We start from the raw sequence: 23,564 nt of genomic DNA on the forward strand, positions 1-23,564 counted from the left end.
TTTCACTGCAAATTGATTGGATGTATAAAACAGCTGTTGCATTTTGAAAGGAAACTAGCAGCAGACTGACAGTTTTTCACTGGGACTTAAAGAAGGCTCTTCCCCAGAGAAAATTTGGTCTTTCTCAAAATTGTGTTTTAAATTAATCTCATTGTCATCAAAAACTGAGATGCATATCCTGTGTGTTCCATATACATAGGAATTGTTGAGTAAAAACTGAAGTTGATCACATACTGTAAAGGTATTCAAGATCACTATACAAACTTAAGCATACACTTCCTTATAAAGCCAAATATTCCTGTACTATGTTATTCTTTGACACATTCTCTGTGTTATAAACACAGCTGTCCTATGGTGATACCACCACAGATAAATCATCATCCCTGCAGATCATGTTTAATATGTTATAGATGACATCATTGTAATGTCAGTGGGCAGGTTCTGGTTTTTACCTGTAGACAGAAGTTCTGGATTGTGTTTAGAAGTGCTCTGTCACTTTAACATTTCAAAGTTCAATGTGCAAAACATGCTCAAAACATCCATTAGGCAAATATAAAACAATATACACAAGCCTTTCAGACACATCCACTCAAACACTTGAGTTTAATTCACAACGAGATTACAACCATTCACACATTTTCCCAGTGTTTTGTGAAAAAATGATGGAAAAAATGTATGTTTGTTTTATGTGACATCTTTCTCCATTTATTCGTACAGTACACATTAATTCAGGAATAAAAAATGTATGAACGTAAGTGCTAAATCGCCGGCAGAAAAAGAAACAGCAGGCTTGTTTATAAGAAAAGACCAGCTAAACATCCCATAATCTTCAGTCATTGACAGTGTTCTAGATAAAAACGCAACCGGTTACATATAAAAAAATTGTCAGACTGCAGACATATGAAACTCAGCCGACTGTTGACAATAATTTATGTTATGAAAAAACAAATGCATACAAGAGGAGGGATTAAAGTGCCTACATTCAGAATGACGGCTCGAAATGTTTTGTATAAATAACATAGTTAACTTATGTTACTTCAGTTACTTGCATTCTTTATGAACTGTGAGCCAGGATGGGTTAGGTAAAACTAACAGTAGCGACAGTTCAAATTTGAATTTGAACTTCGAATGCACACAAGAGGACCAATCAGGATTAACTTTCTTTGTTTTGATATTGTACATTTAGACTCTCTGTCTTTTTATTGTTTTTCACTCTTAAAAAAGCCGTTTCAAAATGTTCTTTGATAACACAGAATCTTTCATCTGAAGAACCTTTCTGTCTCACAAAAGGGTTCTTTGTGGTGAAAAAAGATTCTTCAGATTATAAAAAATTAAGAAAGAGATGGTTCTTTAAAGAACCTTTGACTGAATGGTTCTTTGTGGAACCAAAAATGGTTCTCCTGTGGCATCGCTGTGAACAACCTTTTAAGCACCTCATCATATAATTTTTTTCTACATGAAATGTAAAAATTTGAAGCTTAATATCTCAAAACTACTCCGAACACAGATAGAGCCTTATGGCGACGATTTGTCTTTATCTAGATCTAGTTCTTAATGTCTGAAAATGTTCTTAAAACAACACAAGAAACTAAAGTATAACACATGCAGGAATGACTTTATACCTTCTTATTCTGACTTGGGTAGGGATTTTTTTGAGTGACGCCTGATGAAAAAGTAGAATTGAAACAAGGAAAATTGGTTATATTTGGGTTAGAAAAGTTCGCTTGGCGGAAGCGTTAATCCAAACTAGAGAGCATTCAACATATCAGTTCAGAGAAATCAAGTCAATTCAAAGTTCACTTGTGTCTAACAGTTAGTGCCGTACCTATTGAAATCTGACAAATGCAGTCATGATACGATTCACAGTTTCGATCATTCCACAAGCAGCCATTTGTGAAGCATTCTGCACAATGTTCCTCATTATTATAGTTGTCTGGCTGTCTGAAGGCCCAGTTTTCATAATCGGACTAAAACAAATACAAACACAAAAAACAAGAACAGACAGAAGCAGCATAATAAAAACATGTCAAACTTCCAGAACAATATTAGTGTCACATGTAACAGGGAGAGTCCAATGAGAATAGTAAGGCATTAACAAAAATAGGCTTTTAATAATAAATCCACGTTGGAACAGAGACACACGATACCAGAAACGCACGTAGCATTAACATTAGCAGACAAGGAATACAATCAAGGGGAGAACTTAAATACAACAGATAACGAGGGATGAAGTGGTGCTGGGGATAAACTAATAATGAGACAAAGGTGAAAACAGGCAATGGACAAATTAACTAATAAGAACATCAGACATGGAAGGAAAAAACAAAATATAACAGAACAACCGTGACATTACCCCCCTCCAAAAGGTGTACGTCCAGTTCGGGAGGCCCTGAGGGCGCAGGTAAGGCCTGGAGACGGTGGCGGCGGGCTCTGGCGGCTGCCAGGACTGATCATGTGTGTGGATCCTTCAGGTTTAATGGAAGCTTTCTTCTTACAGATGTAACCATGAGCTGCTTCACACGCTTCATCTGCCCACTTTCCCTCCTAATACACACAAAACCAGCAGAACAAACTCACAAACATCACCGTGTCTAATGTTTTTATGACCATAACACAATCACAAGGTAAGAGATAAAAGAGTCCCCACCTTTCCCTTCATAAGCACACAATCCTCCATGCGACTGTTGATGTGTGAAGGTTCTCCAACAATCCATCTGGTGAAGCTGACGTGTTTTCTATCTGACCACTCAAACAGATTCTGAATGTTCTGATCATTAAGACCAATCCACAGCTCATTACTGGACACTACACAACACAAACTCACAATTTTAGACAAACTTTTTTAATGATAATACGGTAATACAAATAATGCTTATCGGTGTACTTATCAGTTCTATTTCATATTTTTATCCAAATAGGGAAACCAAAACAAAGACATTAGGAATAAAACTTAAAGTGCTTTTTTATATAGCTTGCACCAGCAGAATAAAAAGAAATGGGTTGGTTTAACAACTGCTACTTTAACAAAAGTTCAAAATTTTAAATGGGTTACTGAATTTTACTGGACAGGTTTATGCATGTTTATTTTTTTATTTTTGGTTTACAAGGCATACATAGTCCTCACTTTAGATGAGCTCACAAAAAAAAAGTTCTCTAACCACTAGTAAATGTTTTATAACTACCTTAATTAATCATGAATTACAGCAGGAAAGTGTGTTAAAAATGCATTTATTAACAAACCCAGTGGGCAATTGATGTTAAATAGACATCAAATTGACGTCAAACATCGGCATCAAAGAATTGGTCAAAAATGCAAATCAAATCGATGTCAAAATTTGACATCAAATTGACATCAAGTTTTGACGTTAATTTTATTAGCAATTTCTTTTACATTTTTTAACAAATTGATGTCCTATTCTAGACCAATAAATAATGAAACAACAGTACTTAATGTAAGACATGTTTTATTAAATACAATCAGCTACAATTCCAGAAATTTAAAATGTTCTTAAACCACTAATAAATATAAAATCCTCCTTGAATTACTTTTTAATTAAATATTAACATTTAAATTGATATATAAATATTAAGTGATCTGGAAAAAGCCATCACATGACAAAATTGTACATATTACAGGTTTTGATATCATATGAAAGCTCTCAAGCCCTTTCCATTTGTTAAAAACATTTACATTTACGTGTAGTTATTTAGCAGACGCTTTTATCCAAAGCGACTTACAGTGCACTTATTACAGGGACAATCCCCCTGGAGCAACGGGGAGTAAAGTGTCTTGCTCAAGGACACAGTGGTGGTGGCTACTAGGATAGAACCAGCAACCTTTTGATTTACCAGTTCAGTGGTTTAACCCACTAGACCACCCACTCCATAAAAACAATTTGTAAATTAAATAAAAACAGTTTTGGAAAGGGCTTAATAGCTTTCATATGATACTAAAACCAGTATTTTTTATTTCACCATGTGATGGGTTTTCCCAGATCATATCCCAAATGAACAAAAATAATTTTGATAAACAATTGGCTTAAGGCCTACTTATTCAGAATCTGAACACACATCAATCGCCGATTTCCCCTTTTGTCGTCCCATACCCCCACATCTATCGGGAGCAGACCGGAGATTTTTTAGCTGTATTTTTTTATTTCAGCCTCTGATAATGAAGGTTTGGACTGCTGTAGTGCACCTAAATGAAGATGAAACCACAATTAGCACACCTTTTAAGACATTAAAATATACCTAACATTTTTCAGCAACCATCACTTGTACATAGAAGTTAATGCAAGTTGCTGCTCTTAAATGTTTATTAACACTAAGATGTTCCCAGGTTTAAATAAGTATCTGTTAAATTTAGAAATGTGCACTACTTGCAAATATTTAAGAGTTGTTAAATGTTTTAAATGTGTCAGTTTACTAAGATAAGATTGTAATTTAAGCATTACATGTTTAATTTACTTAAAATGTAGCATATGTTGATAGACACTACATCCTCTAATCATACAAGAAAAGTAATGTAGTACCTATTATAACACGACATAGCCGTGTTTTCCAAAGGCCTTCTTCATTCCTGAGCCATCCATATTCATTGTTGACATCAATTTGTTTGTAAGAATTCTGAAAAAAAAGACAACCATATCAGTATTCAATGATTGTTAAGATTGTTGAACAATACAACTAAGTGACCAGAACAGCTGAGAAGTTTTCCTTTGAGCACAGTAACACAAATTGTCATTGAACCAGCTTTTGGTACCTTTAGTAGTGTGGGCTGGTCCTGCTTGACACAGTGGACCTTCTACCAGGACATTTTAGAACACTTCATCAGTGTGTATCAAATTATGAATTATAATTATGGGTATGTTTCGCTTTGTCGCATAGCATCGGTAAAGAGATTCAAATGAGGGCATTTTTATTTTATCCGAATATTAATTGCAAAACTAACATTACTCACTGACATTTCTAAATCGTTAACTCAACGTTACACGCTTAATGGATCGCACATTAACATTACCTCAGAAATCTTCACGGTACTTCTGGCGGGATATTTCAACTCACTAGATTCTAATATATCGCCAAGTCATATATTTCATCAAAACACAATCTTCTAGGTTTTCAAAGTTACCCAATATATATCGTATTTTTTATTTCATGAGATGTTTATTACTCACCTGATAAAAAGCGACAACCTTCTCCAATGCTTCGACCGCATAGCAAACACTGGCCTCTACGCAAGACGTGATGACGTACGTTTCAACGGTCAACGTAGTAAATCCTCCAAATATTTTTATAAATTTTATATTTTTACGTGTATGTATAAAATAATATGTTATACTACATTTGCATCAAATTTCACACAAAAAATAAATTAATTGTTGTAGTCCATTCACTAACTTCAGCTGCTGAGAAACCCGGAAATGTGAAATAGGCCATGGCGCCGTCTACAGGTGGTATTAAGAAATACATAAGACAGATAATAAATGGGCATTAAAACTACAGAGAATGAATGGGCATTGTAGGCCCAACATTTTTCATAATAAAATTAATGATTAATTAATGATTATTAATAAAAATTAAGGAAAAATAAAAATTTATAAAAAATAATAAAAAAGTTATAAGAGTTTTTTGACTAAAATGAACATGAAGTTGTAATACTGTAAAAATGGTACATACATTATAAGGTATTACAATTTTATGAGTATTTTCAATTACAGCAATGTTTTTCTAATTTTACAGTAATATAATATCACTATAAATAACCAAAATAAGGAAACATAATACTTTATGTGGGGTTACAGCAAAAATGCTGCTTTTGTTTTTAATATTTTAAATTGTAATTACATCTGAATGTATTATTGGCAAATCAGTATATTTTCTTGTAAAATTTAACAATCACTGTTTCCTTTTATTTCAGCATGAGTATTTACATACTTTTAAAAAAAGTGTTTTTTACCACAGAAGTTACAGCAGTCCACTTTCATGTACAAATCCAACAACTGCTTCAAAAGATGTGACAAATAGATGCATTTTGAGGGGCCAGTTAGAAGAAAAATGCTATTTCAACTGGATTTACATTGATGTCAATATGATGTCAATACAACATCAAATGAATGCCTATAATGCAACGTTGATTTAACGTCATTTCAATGTCAAACATATTGGGCTATACTTACATTAACCAATTTCAGTATGGGATAAACCTCATATTTTCACCTCATTAAAAACCTTGAAGAATGTAATGTATGATTTGAATTTGAAATGATGTGGTGCACCATCTTGATCAAATCTTGTCTGAAATTTGACGTCAAATTGACATCGAGGTGCCCGCTGGGAATGAAGTAACTGTTACTATATGTCAGAATAATAAGATGTGCATTAAAAGAGTTTATTAATCATTTACTTACACTTTCTAAATGATCTCATGAACCACTGACAACTCCTAAGTAACTGGTTTGTAGGTAATGTAATCCTTAATTTAGAGATGATGAATTCATCCTTAATAAAGTATGAAAATTTGATTATTAAGCATATTATATACATGCTTATAAATCAAGAACAAAGCATTTATAGCTGTATTAATAAACTGATTACTAATGTCTATTAATGTGGGGCCAATGCTTCATAAATGATTAATTAACTATGTACTGATGATTAACTAATGATTCATAGCGTGCAGTTATTATAAAGTGTTACACTGTGTTCTTCCAAACCAGGGGTGGCACAGTATTTAGCTATCTTTAACGGTATGTTTGTTTATTGCTTGCCCGCTCTATCTGGTTCTGTGCCACTTGTGATACTTAAGTTCTGTCATGCGTGAACCAGTGGGAGGGGCTAGAGATGTAGTCGTTGATATTTTTCTGTGGAGGTGGTGTTCAAGCTATCAATGTCGTCATAGATAGGTGCATTCCAGAACCTGCCATTTGTTGGGCCTGGTGTCAAAGACAGATGTAATCTCAGTAAAAGGACGTTTTCAGTTCTGACACTTACATGATGTTCGCATGATTACGATTCCCTCTTATACAATAAAAGCTCAGGTTAAAATTGTGATTTTAATTCATGCCTCCTTTAATAGACAGCGGTGCAGGAAGCTAAAATACAATAACATTCACTAAAGTGCCAAAATTTTTCATTGAAATGACATGATTAAAGTTTGTTTGATTTAAATTGTTCATGCATTTACACATTTTCTTTTTTTTAAATAACTTGTTACAGAATGGTTTATCTTCTCTGCATTTTTTGCAACTATCTATAAACCTCTCAGCATATAATACACTATAGCTCAAAGGTTAAGATCTTCTATATTGGGTTTCCAAATGTTGTATGCCTCTATGAATATTGTGAATATTTGTACCTTGATATCCATAAGAACACAGATCGTCTTGACTCCCATAAATCTGCCAGCGACCCCAAACACTGGGTCCCCTAAACAGCATGATATTCTTTTCCTCTCGATTGCTGTTGTTCAGGTGTAACGGTTGATCTTTTATTCCATACAAGGTCTCCTTCTTACAATCCCAGGTCTGTAGAGGACTGTGTTCATTACAGGGCAGAGTAATCATTTTCACCCAGTTTTTGATGTCTTGAGCTCCCAAGCAGAGTTTAAGAGAGACGCTGAAGATGAAACCCATCAGAAACGCTGAGCATCAGAAGAGACATCACACGCTGCCGCCTGCACCACATTGGCAACAAACAAATTCATATATTCCTTGTTATACTTGTCGTAGATCAGAAAAGTGCCGGAGTCTAAACAAAAATACAACACACAGGGTGAAAGATATTTCATACCATGTTATGAATTATTTGCGTCAATATGTCACTGTACACTCTTAAAAAAAGTGCTTCAAAAGGTTCCTTGATGCAGAACCATTTGGTTCCGTAAAGAACCTTTAACATCTAACGTTAAGATGATATACAAGTAAGAAAAGAGTTTAGGTCAGCTTGTTTTTTAACATTTTTATGTTTAGTGAAAATTAAGTCACAATAAAACGGAGATATTAACTTATGAAATGTTGTTAAATGACTATCATACCTGTTTGACCGGACGGCTGAAACAAAACACACAAACAAATGAAAACAAACAACAGAACACGAGACGTCTTTATTTTTGAACATTCATCTAGTGTGTGTTTAAAGACTAACACACTCTTGTCGTGTGTTCGAGAGGGGGGATTTAATATATTAAAGGTGTAAATGCTGTCCAATCCCCTTCATGACTGCTCAATGTTATTGTATCACTATGGAAACAGGATCTCATTAATCATATGTTAAGCGTCACGCGCTGCTAAAACTTCCGGTCAGTTTGAGGTCTCAGCAGGTGTGTGACTTTCCAAGGAAGGCGTGTTTTATGCAACAGCTTTCCTGTAAAAGTAACGCTCTCCTAACATAACGTCAATCAAAAAAATGGCATTTTGGTTTAACATAATTCAATCGTGGACTGTGGTTCCACATGTTTGAGTCATGTTTTCTCAAAATTAATTAACATGTAGAAGAACATAAAAGAATCAAGTAACCTCAACAAGTAATTAATATGTGGAAGAATAAATCACCATTATTGTGATCAGTGTTTTGCTTTAGTTAGGCTCTTGATTCGTCTTTTAATGTTAGAGTTTCTTTGCCTATTGAAATTGTCTTTTTATATATTTGTTGCAGCAAAGAAAACAAGGGTCCAGTAGGATCCAGTGTAGTCATTGTGAAGTTAAGGGGGTTGATATGTTGTTCATGAGATTGCTGTGTTATTGTTAATATTATGTGATGTTATAGAGGAAAATTAAATAGCTGAATGAATTAGACGTTAAGAATCAATGTAGGAAACTCAACAATGCTGACAATCAACAAAAGAACGTTTCATGCTCCAATGCATGCTGGGTTACATCGTAGTTGGAAACAGTGCAGAAGAGTATCGTGTTGGGTTTACTTGATTCAGTCATGTTCACTTAACATGCTAATTTCATGTTGAGTTTACTTGATATTAACATGGAGAGAGATCATGAATGAATCATGTTAAGAAAACGTTGAAGTATGTTAAACCAAAGAGCTTCTTTTATTTTGTGCAAAATTGAGCTAGAAAGCTATACAATTGTGTTAAATGAAAGTGATTCGTTCAAGTAAAGTGAAGAACCCAAAAAAAATGTTTTGAGTCCATCTAAAGTCAATATTATGAGAGAAGCTATTGTTGAGACCAAAATGTCTAATCTCTCCAAAACACACAAGACTTCTCACGTCTATGAGAAAAGGATTGTCTTGTTTATCACAATATTAAAAAAAGTAATAAATAATATATGTTGATTAGTCAAACAGATTAAAACAAAGATATAATTTATGTATTAAAAAAGTAATTATTATTAAAGATCATCAAATTTTCCCAAAAAGTAAATTATCTTCACTCCCTAATACAGACATATGTACCCGCCAGATCCCTACACTCTGCAAACGAACAGCGTCTTGTGGTGTCATCCCATAAAGGTAAAAAATCTCTCTCGCGCACCTTCTCTTGATCTGTTCCACCTATGTGGAATGATCTGCCTGCTGCTACAAGATCTGCAGATTCTGTAGCCATCTTTAAGAAACACCTGAAAACACATCTCTTCCATCAACATCTGACTGATCTGTTCTGACTTTATTTTCTTCTCTACTCTTTTCTTCTCTACTCTAAAAAAAAAAAATGTATGAATGAATGGTTCCGTATACTGTGTTAGGCTATATGAGACTAGTCTTGTTTTTGATTGCACTTATGCTTTTGTTGTACTTATGCTGTCCTAATTGCTTCCATTATCTACCCCACTTGTAAGTCGCTTTGGATAAAAGCGTCTGCTAAATGACTAAATGACTAAATGTAAATGGATAGTTCACCCAAAAAGAACATTTCTGTCATTATTTATTCCCCCTCTTGTGGTTGAAAACCTTTTCTTGAAAGGTTCTTTGCAGCGGTGCCCAGTGGCGTTGCTAGGCCCTTTTTAGGGGAGCTAAAGCCCCCCTAAAGTACTATCTTTGCCCCCCTAAAATATTGTGTGTAATAATGTAATATGTACAAGAATTCGAGATTGCTTTATATTCCCCTTTAAAACTTTTTGCCATTCTTTGTTATAAATGCATCTTAATATGATGTGGAAGCGATACAAGACCCTTTCCATCCACTGTTTAAAAGTTTTATGTGCGTTCACCCCTCGTTAACTATTTGTTAACGTTACCTCAAGCAAAATGAAAGCACTTAACACCAATGACGGCATACTTCGACGATCAAGATGAAATTGTAGCGCACAGAAAGTGTCATTAATGATGATGTGCTATAGTTATAGAGAGTCTACAGTAGTTTTGACAGCTACAGAAAGAGGACGGGCAGATAAGAGTTACTGTAGATCAGCCCGGTGCGGCAGTGTTATTCAATGTTCTGAGTTCTGAGGAAATAAAAGTGTACAGAAGCTCTATGTCGTTTTCAGACGCTTCAGTATTTTTATCATTAATTGAAAACATATCGTGGAGGTAATAGATGAACACGCAGTCATGCAGAGAGTGACAGTGCTAGTGCTCATCAGAATGAATGGCAGGGAAACATATTAAGTTATTCTCACTAAATAATGATTCAGCAGTTGATTGGAACATTTATTTTATGGATTGTGGCTGTTGTTGTCACTTTGAAATATAAATGTTGCAGATTGACCGATAAATGTGATATTCATTTGAATAACAATAATTTGTATTTATGCTTTTCTCCATATTCTTTCTTAATTATTTATTTTACTGATGTATACAATATGTGGTGATTAGAGTGTGGCTCTATCTCTATATATTCTCATTGGAGGCTGAGCCCCCCTAATATTGAAAACCTAGAATCGCCTCTGGCGGTGCCACAGAAGAACCAGTTTTGTTCCACAAAAAACTTTTTTTACGCCATAAAGAAAGGTTCTTCCGTATCATAGACTTAGTGAAGCACCTTTATTTTTAAGAGTGTATGACTCTTACTCTTTAATAAAAAAGAAGCTTTTTTGAGAAATTTCTCTGTGGTGTTCATACAATGGAAGTCAATGGCGGGCAATGTTGTTTAGTTATTATCGTTCTTGAAAACATCTGCTTTTGTGTTCTTCAGAAGAAAGAAACTCTTCTTTCTTCTGTTTTAGATGTTTGATCTAAATTTTGTTTAATTGAAAAAGAGTCCACCCCCGTTGAGTCGCCTCTTTCTAAGGTTTCTTCCTCATCTGCTTTTCAAGTATATTTTTTAAAAACAGAGGAAATGAGGCTAGACAAGAATGGAGATGATATGAAATGTGGTTGTGTCTTTCTTTCAACAGGGGTGAAAATGCTGATTTGGTGATATTTGAGACACAATGCAGTCCTGGAGAAGATGAAGCTCAGCAAGAAGGAAATGGGAGGTTAAAGCTTTTTTTGACTGTCATATGGACATCCTGTTTCCTGTCAGAATTCAATCATGTGCATAAAATCACACACATGAAAGATAAAGTGAAAAATAACTTTGTTTGAATGGATTTCCAAGAAATGACAAGACTTTTTTAATTTCCCATTTTTATTCCACTCTGTCTGTCACAGAGAGAAGAAGATTCTTAAATATCTCGGTGCTATGTAGATCCAAACCAACCAGTAAGACAATAAATCACTCTTTTGGGTTATAAAAGAAGTGTTTGGCAGAACATTGATTACATTCAGAGAACAAGATGCCAGAAACAGTCACTCGTTCCAGTCAAATTGAAATACTTTCTATATATTTAGTCTGTTTTCTAAGTCATAAATTTGCTTCTGCTATTTCTCCAAGCATCTCCATCAGAACATTCTCTCCGTGTTGAACACTTTCAGTTTTGTCATGAAGTTGAAGTAGATGTAGGCCAGGCAGACCAGCAGATTCTTCATCAAGTACAGCAGCGGCGTAACAAAACCGAACAAAGCTATCAATGCCGTTCTCAAGACGAGAAAGGGAAGATCTTGAAGAACCACACCCAGAGGTGACAGGAGGGGACTGTGAGGTGTTAAAACCAATCGCATCGAGGATAAGAAACAAAATAGGTAAACCGGTAAAGCCCAGCCGGAAAAATACACAGGAGTGTGACCCGTTACCCGAACCATCTCCACCGTATCCAACCAGAACAAAAAGCTGTCCGCGAACACGTTAGCACGGACATCGCTGGCTAGCAGGAATCTGAGTGGTCCTGAGAATGGAGGGGTGGCTGGAAAGTTTGCAAAGGGTATGGGGCATGGTGGATAAACTCCCGGAATGCCATATGTCTGCCTGTGGTTGCCTGATATCGATCTTGGAAATGCACCATTGCTGGGCAACCCTGGAATTGTTGTGTTGCCATGGAGCCCCGCAGCTGACAGGCCTGAAACCGCTCCATTATTAGGCAGCAATGGAACCGGTGCGTTGGCGTCGTGACCCGGGGCCGTCCCGTTGCCCGTTAAGCCCGTAGCTGTCGCGCTGGCAGACAACCCTCGCACCATCCTGTTCGCCGTTTGCGGTGCGTGATCTGCACCAATGTTAGCAGCAGGTGATGGCCCGGTCGCAGGAGTGACTATAGAAGAAACCCTACCGACATATGTCACCTCCGGAGAGGCAATGTTCGGATCACGTGCCAGTTCATTAGCTGCACACAGAAATTAAAGTAAAGTAAAGTACAGTAAAGTAAAGGAAAGGAAAGGAAAGGAAAGGAAAGGAAAGGAAAGGAAAGGAAAGGAAAGGAAAGTGGAGTGGAGTGGAGTGGAGTGGAGTAGAGTAGGGTTGGTTAGAGCGGGTTGGGTAGAGTAGAGTAGAGTAGAGTAGAGTAGAGTAGAGTAGAGTAGAGTAGAGTAGGGTTGGGTAGAGTAGAGTAGAGTAGAGTAGAGAAGGGGAAAAGGGAAGAGTTTAGTAGAGTAGAATTTAGTAGAGTAGAGCAGAGTAGAGTAGAGTTGGGTTTGGTAGAGTAGAGTAGAGTAGAGAAGGGGAAAAGGGAAGAGTTTAGTAGAGTAGAATTTAGTAGAGTAGAGTAGAGTACAGTTGAATAGAATAGAGTTGGGTTGGGTAGAGTATAGTAGAGTAGAGTAGAGTTGAGTAGGGTTGAGTTGGGTAGAGTAGAGTAGGGTTGAGTTGGGTAGAGTAGAGTAGGGTTGAGTTGGGTAGAGTAGAGTAGAGTTGGGTAGAGTAGAGTAGGGTTGGGTTGGGTAGGGTAGGGTAGGGTAGAGTAGGGTTGGGTTGGGTTGGGTAGAGTAGAGTAGGGTTGGGTAGAGTAGAGTAGGGTTGGGTAGAGTAGAGTAGGGTTGGGTAGAGTAGAGTAGAGTAGGGTTGGGTTGGGTTGGGTTGGGTTGGGTTGGGTTGGGTAGGGTAGGGTAGAGTAGGGTTGGGTTGGGTAGAGTAGAGTAGGGTTGGGTAGGGTAGGGTAGGGTAGGGTAGGGTAGGGTAGGGTAGGGTAGAGTAGGGTTGGGTAGAGTAGAGTAGAGTAGAGTAGGGTAGGGTAGAGTAGGGTTGGGTAGAATAGAGTAGAGTAGAGTAGAGTAGAGTAGAGTAGGGTTGGGTAGAGTAGAGTAGAGTAGAGTAGAGTAGAGTAGAGTAGAGTAGAGTAGGGTAGAGTAGAGTAGGGTTGGGTAGAGTAGAGTAGAGTAGAGTAGAGTAGGGTAGAGTAGAGTAGAGTAGGGTTGGGTAGAGTAGAGTAGAGTAGAGTAGAGTAGGGTTGGGTTGGGTAGAGTAGAGTAGAGTAGAGTAAGGTTGATTAGAGAAGATTAGAGACTAGAGTAAAGTTACTTTAAAGTAAAGTAACATAAGGTAAAGTTTAAAAAGTAAAGTAAAGTAAGATAAAAGACTATTTCATTTAATTACATATTTATTAAAAACGTCATTTAATCTCTAATCAATTTAATAAATGGTGCAGTAATAATATCTATGATATATTAATATTACCATATGTGTAATATAAATGCAAAATCAATGGTGTCAGTTTATTTGACCATCAGTTTGTAATGGTGTTTTTTGTACCTTGACCAGTTAGTCTGCAATGACGGATTCGTTCCACTATATCGATGCAAATCAGAGAGAAAAGAACCATTGACACAGGCAATTCGGCAAACGTGTCCAACCTCAGATCATTTCTAATCTGTACCTGAAAAACATGGACGTGAGACAGAGAAAAAAGAGACATGTGAGAAAAATCTTTGACACATTCTGTTGTTGGACTATCACTCCGGATAGGGATTTCTGCATTGGGAATGTTGACGTACGGCTGTTTCCCTGCAGCTCAAGTATTTGTGTAGGAGGAAAGCGTGTACGGTAGAGACCAAAAGTGATGTTCAAAAAGAATGACCATAAAAAAATATTGCCACAAGACACAATTGAAAAATACTAATAACAGAATTGTGCTCAATGTTTGTTTTATTTCCTGTCAGCTTTTCCTGTTTTTCTGTATTATAGATTAAAACCCATATTCCATGATACATTGCCCTTTTACTTTTTTAATATATTTTGAAAATACCAAAAACGTTTTAGTATGGCATAAAAAATCATTAATGTCTAATGAACACACACACGTGAAACGCAATCAGGATATGGAAGAACTTTTCCCTCTGTCACCTCAGAAGCTTCTGTTAAACAAAACAGGAAGAGCGAATGCTTATCAACAAGGCACATCAAACACTGCTCAGCTGTTTCTTACTATGATGACATAAACTAAACATTTTATTGCTCTTTAATTGCTCAGGAAGACCAAACGTTCTCAACTGTTTCACTTAAGTATCAACTTCCAGAAGTTTCTCTTAGAATGACGTAGAAGAAATAAATAAATAATGACACAATGGTTGACGGGCCTTACGCGTACAGAGACCTATGAGGCTAACGCTGATTATTTGGTCATGGAATCATTTCACGAGCGATGTTTGACCTTTTTTTGATGCAGGTTTAAACTGAGCAGAGTTTGAGATATTTTCAGAAATTTAAGAGGAGATTCATGCGTGATAATGTGGCTCCAGTTTTTGTTTGATTTCAATTCAATCACATTACTGTAAACAACTGAAATATCAGTTTAGCGCAACAGGGGGTAAAAACAGTCCAGCATGATGGGTTGAAACACTTTATTTATAACTCAACGGGTTGTCACATTTTGAGCCAACGCATGGTTGAAAATCCCCCAATAGAGTCCACGATTGGGTAACACATGGACAAACACAACCGTGTCTAGACTTTAACCAACCATGAGTTGAAACAACCCAGTATTTTTGTTTGTGCAAGTAAATTGAAATCCGAACAGTGCACGTTTACAGGACAAACAGAATCCCCAGTCAATGGAGAACAAAGTTAATCATTTTTCAAACATGTACCTCAGAACTGGCGATGAGGAAAGCGAAACAGGGCAGCGTCGAGAGAAGCACATAAGCCAGAGCAACAGGTCTCCTGAAAGAAAGAAAAATCACTCATGCCATCACAGAAAAGTTGTCAGTGAAGTTCAAAACAGTCACAGAGTACTGCTGATGTCTCTCTCTCTCTCTCTCTCTCTCTCTCTCTCTCACCACTCCTCCTGGGCCACCAGTGCTTTCTTCTTCATAAAGACCATGTACTTCATAGGCAACCAGATCAGCATGGCCATTGATGTCACGTAGGCCACGGACGACGCCACGATCAGCCAATAAGCTGTCGTTGCATTCCCGGCAGAGGCCTGTGATTGGCCCATTGCTCGAGACACGATGACAGCGAAACGCTGCATTACGATAAAGAGTGGAACGCAAAAACCTGCGAACTGCAGAAGCTCACAAACAGCAAATTTAATCTTACTACCTGAGCCCATGATGAGAAAGAGACGAGAAACAGTGAGAATCAGCAGTTTTTGAGTTTATTGTGTGAGAGTGCTGGAATGTTCCATTCACACCAATGAGCTTCAGTGCTGAGTCTGCACTCACAGCATTGTGTTGACATATCACACCTGAACACACAATAACAACAACAAACACTCGCAATAACACTGACATCACACAACAAACACACACAATAACACTGACATAACACAACAAACACACACAATAACACTGACATCACACAACAAACACACACAATAACACTGACATCACACAACAAACACACACAATAACACTGACATCACACAACAAACACGCACAATAACACTGACATCACACAACAAACATACGCAATAACACTGACATCACACAGCAAACACACACAATAACACTGACATAACACAAAAAACACACACAATAACACTGACATAACACAACAAACACACACAATAACACTGACATAACACAACAAACACACACAATAACACTGACATAACACAACAAACACACACAATAACACTGACATCACACAACAAACACACACAATAACACTGACATCACACAACAAACACACACAATAACACTGACATCACACAACAAACACACACAATAACACTGACATCACACAACAAACACACACAATAACACTGACATAACACAACAAACACACACAATAACACTGACATCACACAGCAAACACACACAATAACACTGACATAACACAAAAAAACAAACACACACAATAACACTGACATCACACAACAAACACGCACAATAACACTGACATCACACAACAAACACACACAATAACACTGACATCACACAGCAAACACACACAATAACACTGACATCACACAACAAACACACACAATAACACTGACATCACACAGCAAACACACACAATAACACTGACATAACACAACAAACACACACAATAACACTGACATCACACAGCAAACACACACAATAACACTGACATAACACAACAAACACACACAATAACACTGACATCACACAACAAACACACACAATAACACTGACATCACACAACAAACACACACAATAACACTGACATCACACAACAAACACACGCAATAACACTGACATCACACAGCAAACACACACAATAACACTGACATCACACAACAAACACACACAATAACACTGACATCACACAACAAACACACACAATAACACTGACATCACACAACAAACACACACAATAACACTGACATCACACAACAAACACACGCAATAACACTGACATCACACAGCAAACACACACAATAACACTGACATCACACAGCAAACACACACAATAACACTGACATCACACAACAAACACACACAATAACACTGACATCACACAACAAACACACACAATAACACTGACATCACACAACAAACACACACAATAACACTGACATCACACAACAAACATACGCAATAACACTGACAAAACACAATAAACATACGCAATAACACTGACATCACACAGCAAACACATGCAATAACACTGACATCACACAACAAACACGCACAATAACACTGACATCACACAACAAACACACACAATAACACTGACATCACACAACAAACACACACAATAACACTGACATAACACAACAAACACACACAATAACACTGACATCACACAGCAAACACATGCAATAACACTGACATCACACAACAAACACACACAATAACACTGACATAACACAAAAAACACACACAATAACACTGACATCACACAGCAAACACATGCAATAACACTGACATCACACAACAAACACGCACAATAACACTGACATCACACAACAAACATACGCAATAACACTGACATCACACAGCAAACACACACAATAACACTGACATAACACAAAAAACACACACAATAACACTGACATAACACAACAAACACACACAATAACACTGACACCACACAACAAACACACACAATAACACTGACATAACACAACAAACACACACAATAACACTGACATCACACAGCAAACACATGCAATAACACTGACATCACACAACAAACACACACAATAACACTGACATAACACAAAAAACACACACAATAACACTGACATCACACAGCAAACACACACAATAACACTGACATCACACAACAAACACGCACAATAACACTGACATCACACAACAAACATACGCAATAACACTGACATCACACAGCAAACACACACAATAACACTGACATAACACAAAAAACACACACAATAACACTGACATAACACAACAAACACACACAATAACACTGACATCACACAACAAACACACACAATAACACTGACATAACACAAAAAACACACACAATAACACTGACATCACACAGCAAACACACACAATAACACTGACATAACACAAAAAACACACACAATAACACTGACATCACACAGCAAACACACACAATAACACTGACATCACACAACAAACACGCACAATAACACTGACATCACACAACAAACACTCGCAATAACACTGACATCACACAACAAACACACACAATAACACTGACATCACACAAAAAACACACACAATAACACTGACATAACACAACAAACACACACAATAACACTGACATCACACAACAAACACACACAATAACACTGACATAACACAAAAAACACACACAATAACACTGACATCACACAGCAAACACATGCAATAACACTGACATCACACAACAAACACACACAATAACACTGACATAACACAAAAAACACACACAATAACACTGACATCACACAGCAAACACACACAATAACACTGACATCACACAACAAACACACACAATAACACTGACATCACACAGCAAACACATGCAATAACACTGACATCACACAACAAACACGCACAATAACACTGACATCACACAACAAACACACACAATAACACTGACATCACACAGCAAACACATGCAATAACACTGACATCACACAACAAACACACACAATAACACTGACATCACACAGCAAACATACGCAATAACACTGACATCACACAACAAACACGCACAATAACACTGACATCACACAACAAACATACGCAATAACACTGACATCACACAGCAAACACACACAATAACACTGACATCACACAACAAACACGCACAATAACACTGACATCACACAACAAACACATGCAATAACACTGACATAACACAATAAACACATGCAATAACACTGACATAACACAATAAACATACGCAATAACACTGACATCACACAACAAACATACGCAATAACACTGACATCACACAACAAACACGCACAATAACACTGACATCACACAACAAACATACGCAATAACACTGACATCACACAGCAAACACACACAATAACACTGACATCACACAACAAACACACACAATAACACTGACATCACACAACAAACACACACAATAACACTGACATCACACAACAAACACACACAATAACACTGACATCACACAACAAACATACGCAATAACACTGACATAACACAACAAACACACACAATAACACTGACATCACACAACAAACATACGCAATAACACTGACATAACACAATAAACATACGCAATAACACTGATATCACACAACAAACATACGCAATAACACTGACATCACACAACAAACACACGCAATAACACTGACATCACACAACAAACACACACAATAACACTGACATCACACAACAAACATACGCAATAACACTGACATAACACAATAAACATACGCAATAACACTGACATCACACAACAAACATACGCAATAACACTGACATCACACAACAAACACACGCAATAACACTGACATCACACAACAAACACACACAATAACACTGACATCACACAACAAACACACACAATAACACTGACATCACACAACAAACACACACAATAACACTGACATCACACAGCAAACACATGCAATAACACTGACATCACACAACAAACACGCACAATAACACTGACATCACACAACAAACACACACAATAACACTGACATCACACAACAAACACACACAATAACACTGACATAACACAACAAACACACACAATAGCACTGACATCACACAGCAAACACATGCAATAACACTGACATCACACAACAAACATACGCAATAACACTGACATCACACAACAAACATACGCAATAACACTGACATCACACAACAAACACACGCAATAACACTGACATCACAAAACAAACACACGCAATAACACTGACATCACACAACAAACACACACAATAACACTGACATCACACAACAAACACACACAATAACACTGACATCACACAACAAACACACACAATAACACTGACATCACAAAACAAACACACGCAATAACACTGACATCACACAACAAACACACACAATAACACTGACATCACACAACAAACACACGCAATAACACTGACATCACAAAACAAACACACGCAATAACACTGACATCACACAACAAACACACGCAATAACACTGACATCACACAACAAACACACACAATAACACTGACATCACACAACAAACACACGCAATAACACTGACATCACACAACAAACACACACAATAACACTGACATCACACAACAAACACACACAATAACACTGACATCACACAACAAACACACACAATAACACTGACATCACACAACAAACACGCACAATAACACTGACATCACACAACAAACATACGCAATAACACTGACATCACACAACAAACATATGCAATAACACTGACATAACACAACAAACACACACAATAACACTGACATCACACAACAAACACACACAATAACACTGACATCACACAACAAACACACACAATAACACTGACATCACACAACAAACACACGCAATAACACTGACATCACACAGCAAACACACACAATAACACTGACATCACACAACAAACACACACAATAACACTGACATCACACAACAAACACACACAATAACACTGACATCACACAACAAACACACACAATAACACTGACATCACACAACCAACATACGCAATAACACTGACATAACACAATAAACATACGCAATAACACTGACATCACACAACAAACATACGCAATAACACTGACATCACACAACAAACACACACAATAACACTGACATCACACAACAAACACACACAATAACACTGACATCACACAACAAACACACACAATAACACTGACATCACACAACAAACACGCACAATAACACTGACATCACACAACAAACATACGCAATAACACTGACATCACACAACAAACATATGCAATAACACTGACATAACACAACAAACACACACAATAACACTGACATCACACAACAAACACACACAATAACACTGACATCACACAACAAACACACACAATAACACTGACATCACACAACAAACACACGCAATAACACTGACATCACACAGCAAACACACACAATAACACTGACATCACACAACAAACACACACAATAACACTGACATCACACAACAAACACACACAATAACACTGACATCACACAACAAACACACACAATAACACTGACATCACACAACCAACATACGCAATAACACTGACATAACACAATAAACATACGCAATAACACTGACATCACACAACAAACATACGCAATAACACTGACATCACACAACAAACACACGCAATAACACTGACATCACAAAACAAACACACGCAATAACACTGACATCACACAACAAACACACACAATAACACTGACATCACACAACAAACACACACAATAACACTGACATCACACAACAAACACACACAATAACACTGACATCACAAAACAAACACACGCAATAACACTGACATCACACAACAAACACACACAATAACACTGACATCACACAACAAACACACGCAATAACACTGACATCACAAAACAAACACACGCAATAACACTGACATCACACAACAAACACACGCAATAACACTGACATCACACAACAAACACACACAATAACACTGACATCACACAACAAACACACGCAATAACACTGACATCACACAGCAAACACACACAATAACACTGACATCACACAACAAACACACACAATAACACTGACATCACACAACAAACACATGCAATAACATTGACATAACACAACAAACACAAGCAATAACACTGACATAACACAAAAAACACACACAATAACACTGACATCACACAACAAACACATGCAATAACATTGACATAACACAACAAACACAAGCAATAACACTGACATAACACAAAAAACACACACAATAACACAGACATCACACAACAAACACACACAATAACACTGACATCACACAACAAACACACACAATAACACTGACATCACACAACAAGCACACACAATAACACTGACATCACACAACAAACATACGCAATAACACTGACATAACACAATAAACATACGCAATAACACTGACATCACACAACAAACATACGCAATAACACTGACACAACACAATAAACATACGCAATAACACTGACATCACACAACAAACACACACAATAACACTGACATCACACAACAAACACATGCAATAACATTGACATCACACAACAAACACAAGCAATAACACTGACATAACACAAAAAACACACACAATAACACAGACATCACACAACAAACATAAGCAATAACACTGACATCACACAACAAACACATGCAATAACATTGACATCACACAACAAACATACACAATAACACATTGTGTTATTTTAAAACATTTCTGTTTATTGAAAGCATTCAGCACATATAATACACAGCCAAATATTATTTAAAAACGAAAATGCAGTAAACTGAAATAATTTGAAGTTAATTTTATATTAGTTTATATTGACTTAGATTGAATTCAAATTACAAGAAAAAGATAAAATAATGAAAAAGCACAAAATAAGCTGAAAATACTACTAAAATAAAAGTGTAAATAAAAGCCAATTCAATAAATTCAATAAAACATGAAAAACTTTATAAAACTGCACTTTCATCTACTGTATATATAAAATACACAACACATATGTCATCGGATTTATGCATTTAACATAAACTTTGACAAAAACTATATATACACTATATTTTATGAAATATTATTTAAAAGAGACAAAACATTGTTACATGCTGCAGTTTTAACATCCAAACTTAATTTTTTATTTTTCTATTTATGTCAGAAGCAAGCAATGTAGAAGAAATTGTAAGTATAGATATTCTTCAAATTAGGCATATTAGGCTAACTAATCAAACTCTACACCCTCAAAATTAAATAAGCAAAAATTTAATAAATTATTAAAAGTGTTGTCAGTAGATATTTCTTATGTTGCATTTATGTAAAAAAAACAATGTACAGAGTTTGTATTGTGAGTGTACACATGCTGCTCTGCTTGTGTGCACGTCTACCCTCACCAGTACACACTGACCATTGTTGTGTGTCTCCCTCTTGTGGTCATTATTGAACAGTGTGATTGGTCCACATAAAGTAGACAAATCAAATCAAAACAAATGTTTGTTTTTAGCAAGTGAAATAATGTGTTATTGGTGTGTTTTAAGTGCACACTGTATGTGTGTACAAACCAGAGACAGATTGGAGTACATCGGAGGCTATGGTTTTGTGCACGTTGGCACAGTATTTGTTCTGCTAGATGTTCAAATTGAGTGTAAACTTACTGTACGTACGTATGCATGTGTAACAGGATCAGGACTTGTGTGTGTGTGGGGGGGGGGGGGTTGTCCTATATTTGGTGGTGTCTTCAGTTCACACTGATTTCTTTGGGTTGTGGGAGGG

General features: G+C 36.6%; 2 protein-coding genes and 1 long non-coding RNA gene across 3 annotated transcripts; all 3 read right to left on the minus strand.

Moving 5' to 3' along the window:
- Positions 1 to 2,349: 2,349 nt before the first annotated feature.
- LOC130430068 (macrophage mannose receptor 1-like) lies at positions 2,350 to 7,565 on the minus strand. Its single transcript, XM_056759004.1, has 3 exons — positions 7,358 to 7,565; positions 2,648 to 2,805; positions 2,350 to 2,544 (listed from the first exon to the last, which is right to left on the minus strand). Exons 1-3 carry the CDS (start codon positions 7,563 to 7,565, stop codon positions 2,350 to 2,352), a joined length of 561 nt encoding a protein of 186 aa, XP_056614982.1.
- On the minus strand, positions 3,448 to 5,489 carry LOC130424943 (uncharacterized). Its single transcript, XR_008907014.1, has 3 exons — positions 5,178 to 5,489; positions 4,533 to 4,626; positions 3,448 to 4,198 (listed from the first exon to the last, which is right to left on the minus strand). It is a non-coding gene; the product is annotated as an uncharacterized LOC130424943 (long non-coding RNA).
- Positions 7,566 to 11,528: 3,963 nt separating the features above from the next.
- Positions 11,529 to 15,752, minus strand: LOC130425866 (transmembrane protein 236-like). Its single transcript, XM_056752285.1, has 4 exons — positions 15,478 to 15,752; positions 15,289 to 15,361; positions 13,955 to 14,078; positions 11,529 to 12,593 (listed from the first exon to the last, which is right to left on the minus strand). Exons 1-4 carry the CDS (start codon positions 15,750 to 15,752, stop codon positions 11,779 to 11,781), a joined length of 1,287 nt encoding a protein of 428 aa, XP_056608263.1. The 3' UTR covers positions 11,529 to 11,778.
- Positions 15,753 to 23,564: the final 7,812 nt, after the last annotated feature.

This window comes from Triplophysa dalaica, chromosome 1 (genome assembly GCF_015846415.1).
Source record: "Triplophysa dalaica isolate WHDGS20190420 chromosome 1, ASM1584641v1, whole genome shotgun sequence".
NCBI classification, from domain to species: Eukaryota; Metazoa; Chordata; class Actinopteri; order Cypriniformes; family Nemacheilidae; genus Triplophysa; species Triplophysa dalaica.

Coding starts and splice junctions, on each gene's coding strand:
- LOC130430068 (XM_056759004.1), bottom strand. CDS start 7,565: ATGATTACTCTGCCCTGTAATGAACACAGTCCTCTACAGACCTGGGAT. Junction 2,806..7,357: donor GTGTTCTTATGGATATCAAG/GTACAAATATTC, acceptor TGTGTTGTGTAG/TGTCCAGTAATGAGCTGTGG. Junction 2,545..2,647: donor GTGTGCTTATGAAGGGAAAG/GTGGGGACTCTT, acceptor TGTGTGTATTAG/GAGGGAAAGTGGGCAGATGA.
- LOC130425866 (XM_056752285.1), bottom strand. CDS start 15,752: ATGGGCTCAGGTAGTAAGATTAAATTTGCTGTTTGTGAGCTTCTGCAG. Junction 15,362..15,477: donor CTGGTGGCCCAGGAGGAGTG/GTGAGAGAGAGA, acceptor TCTTTCTTTCAG/GAGACCTGTTGCTCTGGCTT. Junction 12,594..13,954: donor TTGCAGACTAACTGGTCAAG/GTACAAAAAACA, acceptor TTCTGTGTGCAG/CTAATGAACTGGCACGTGAT.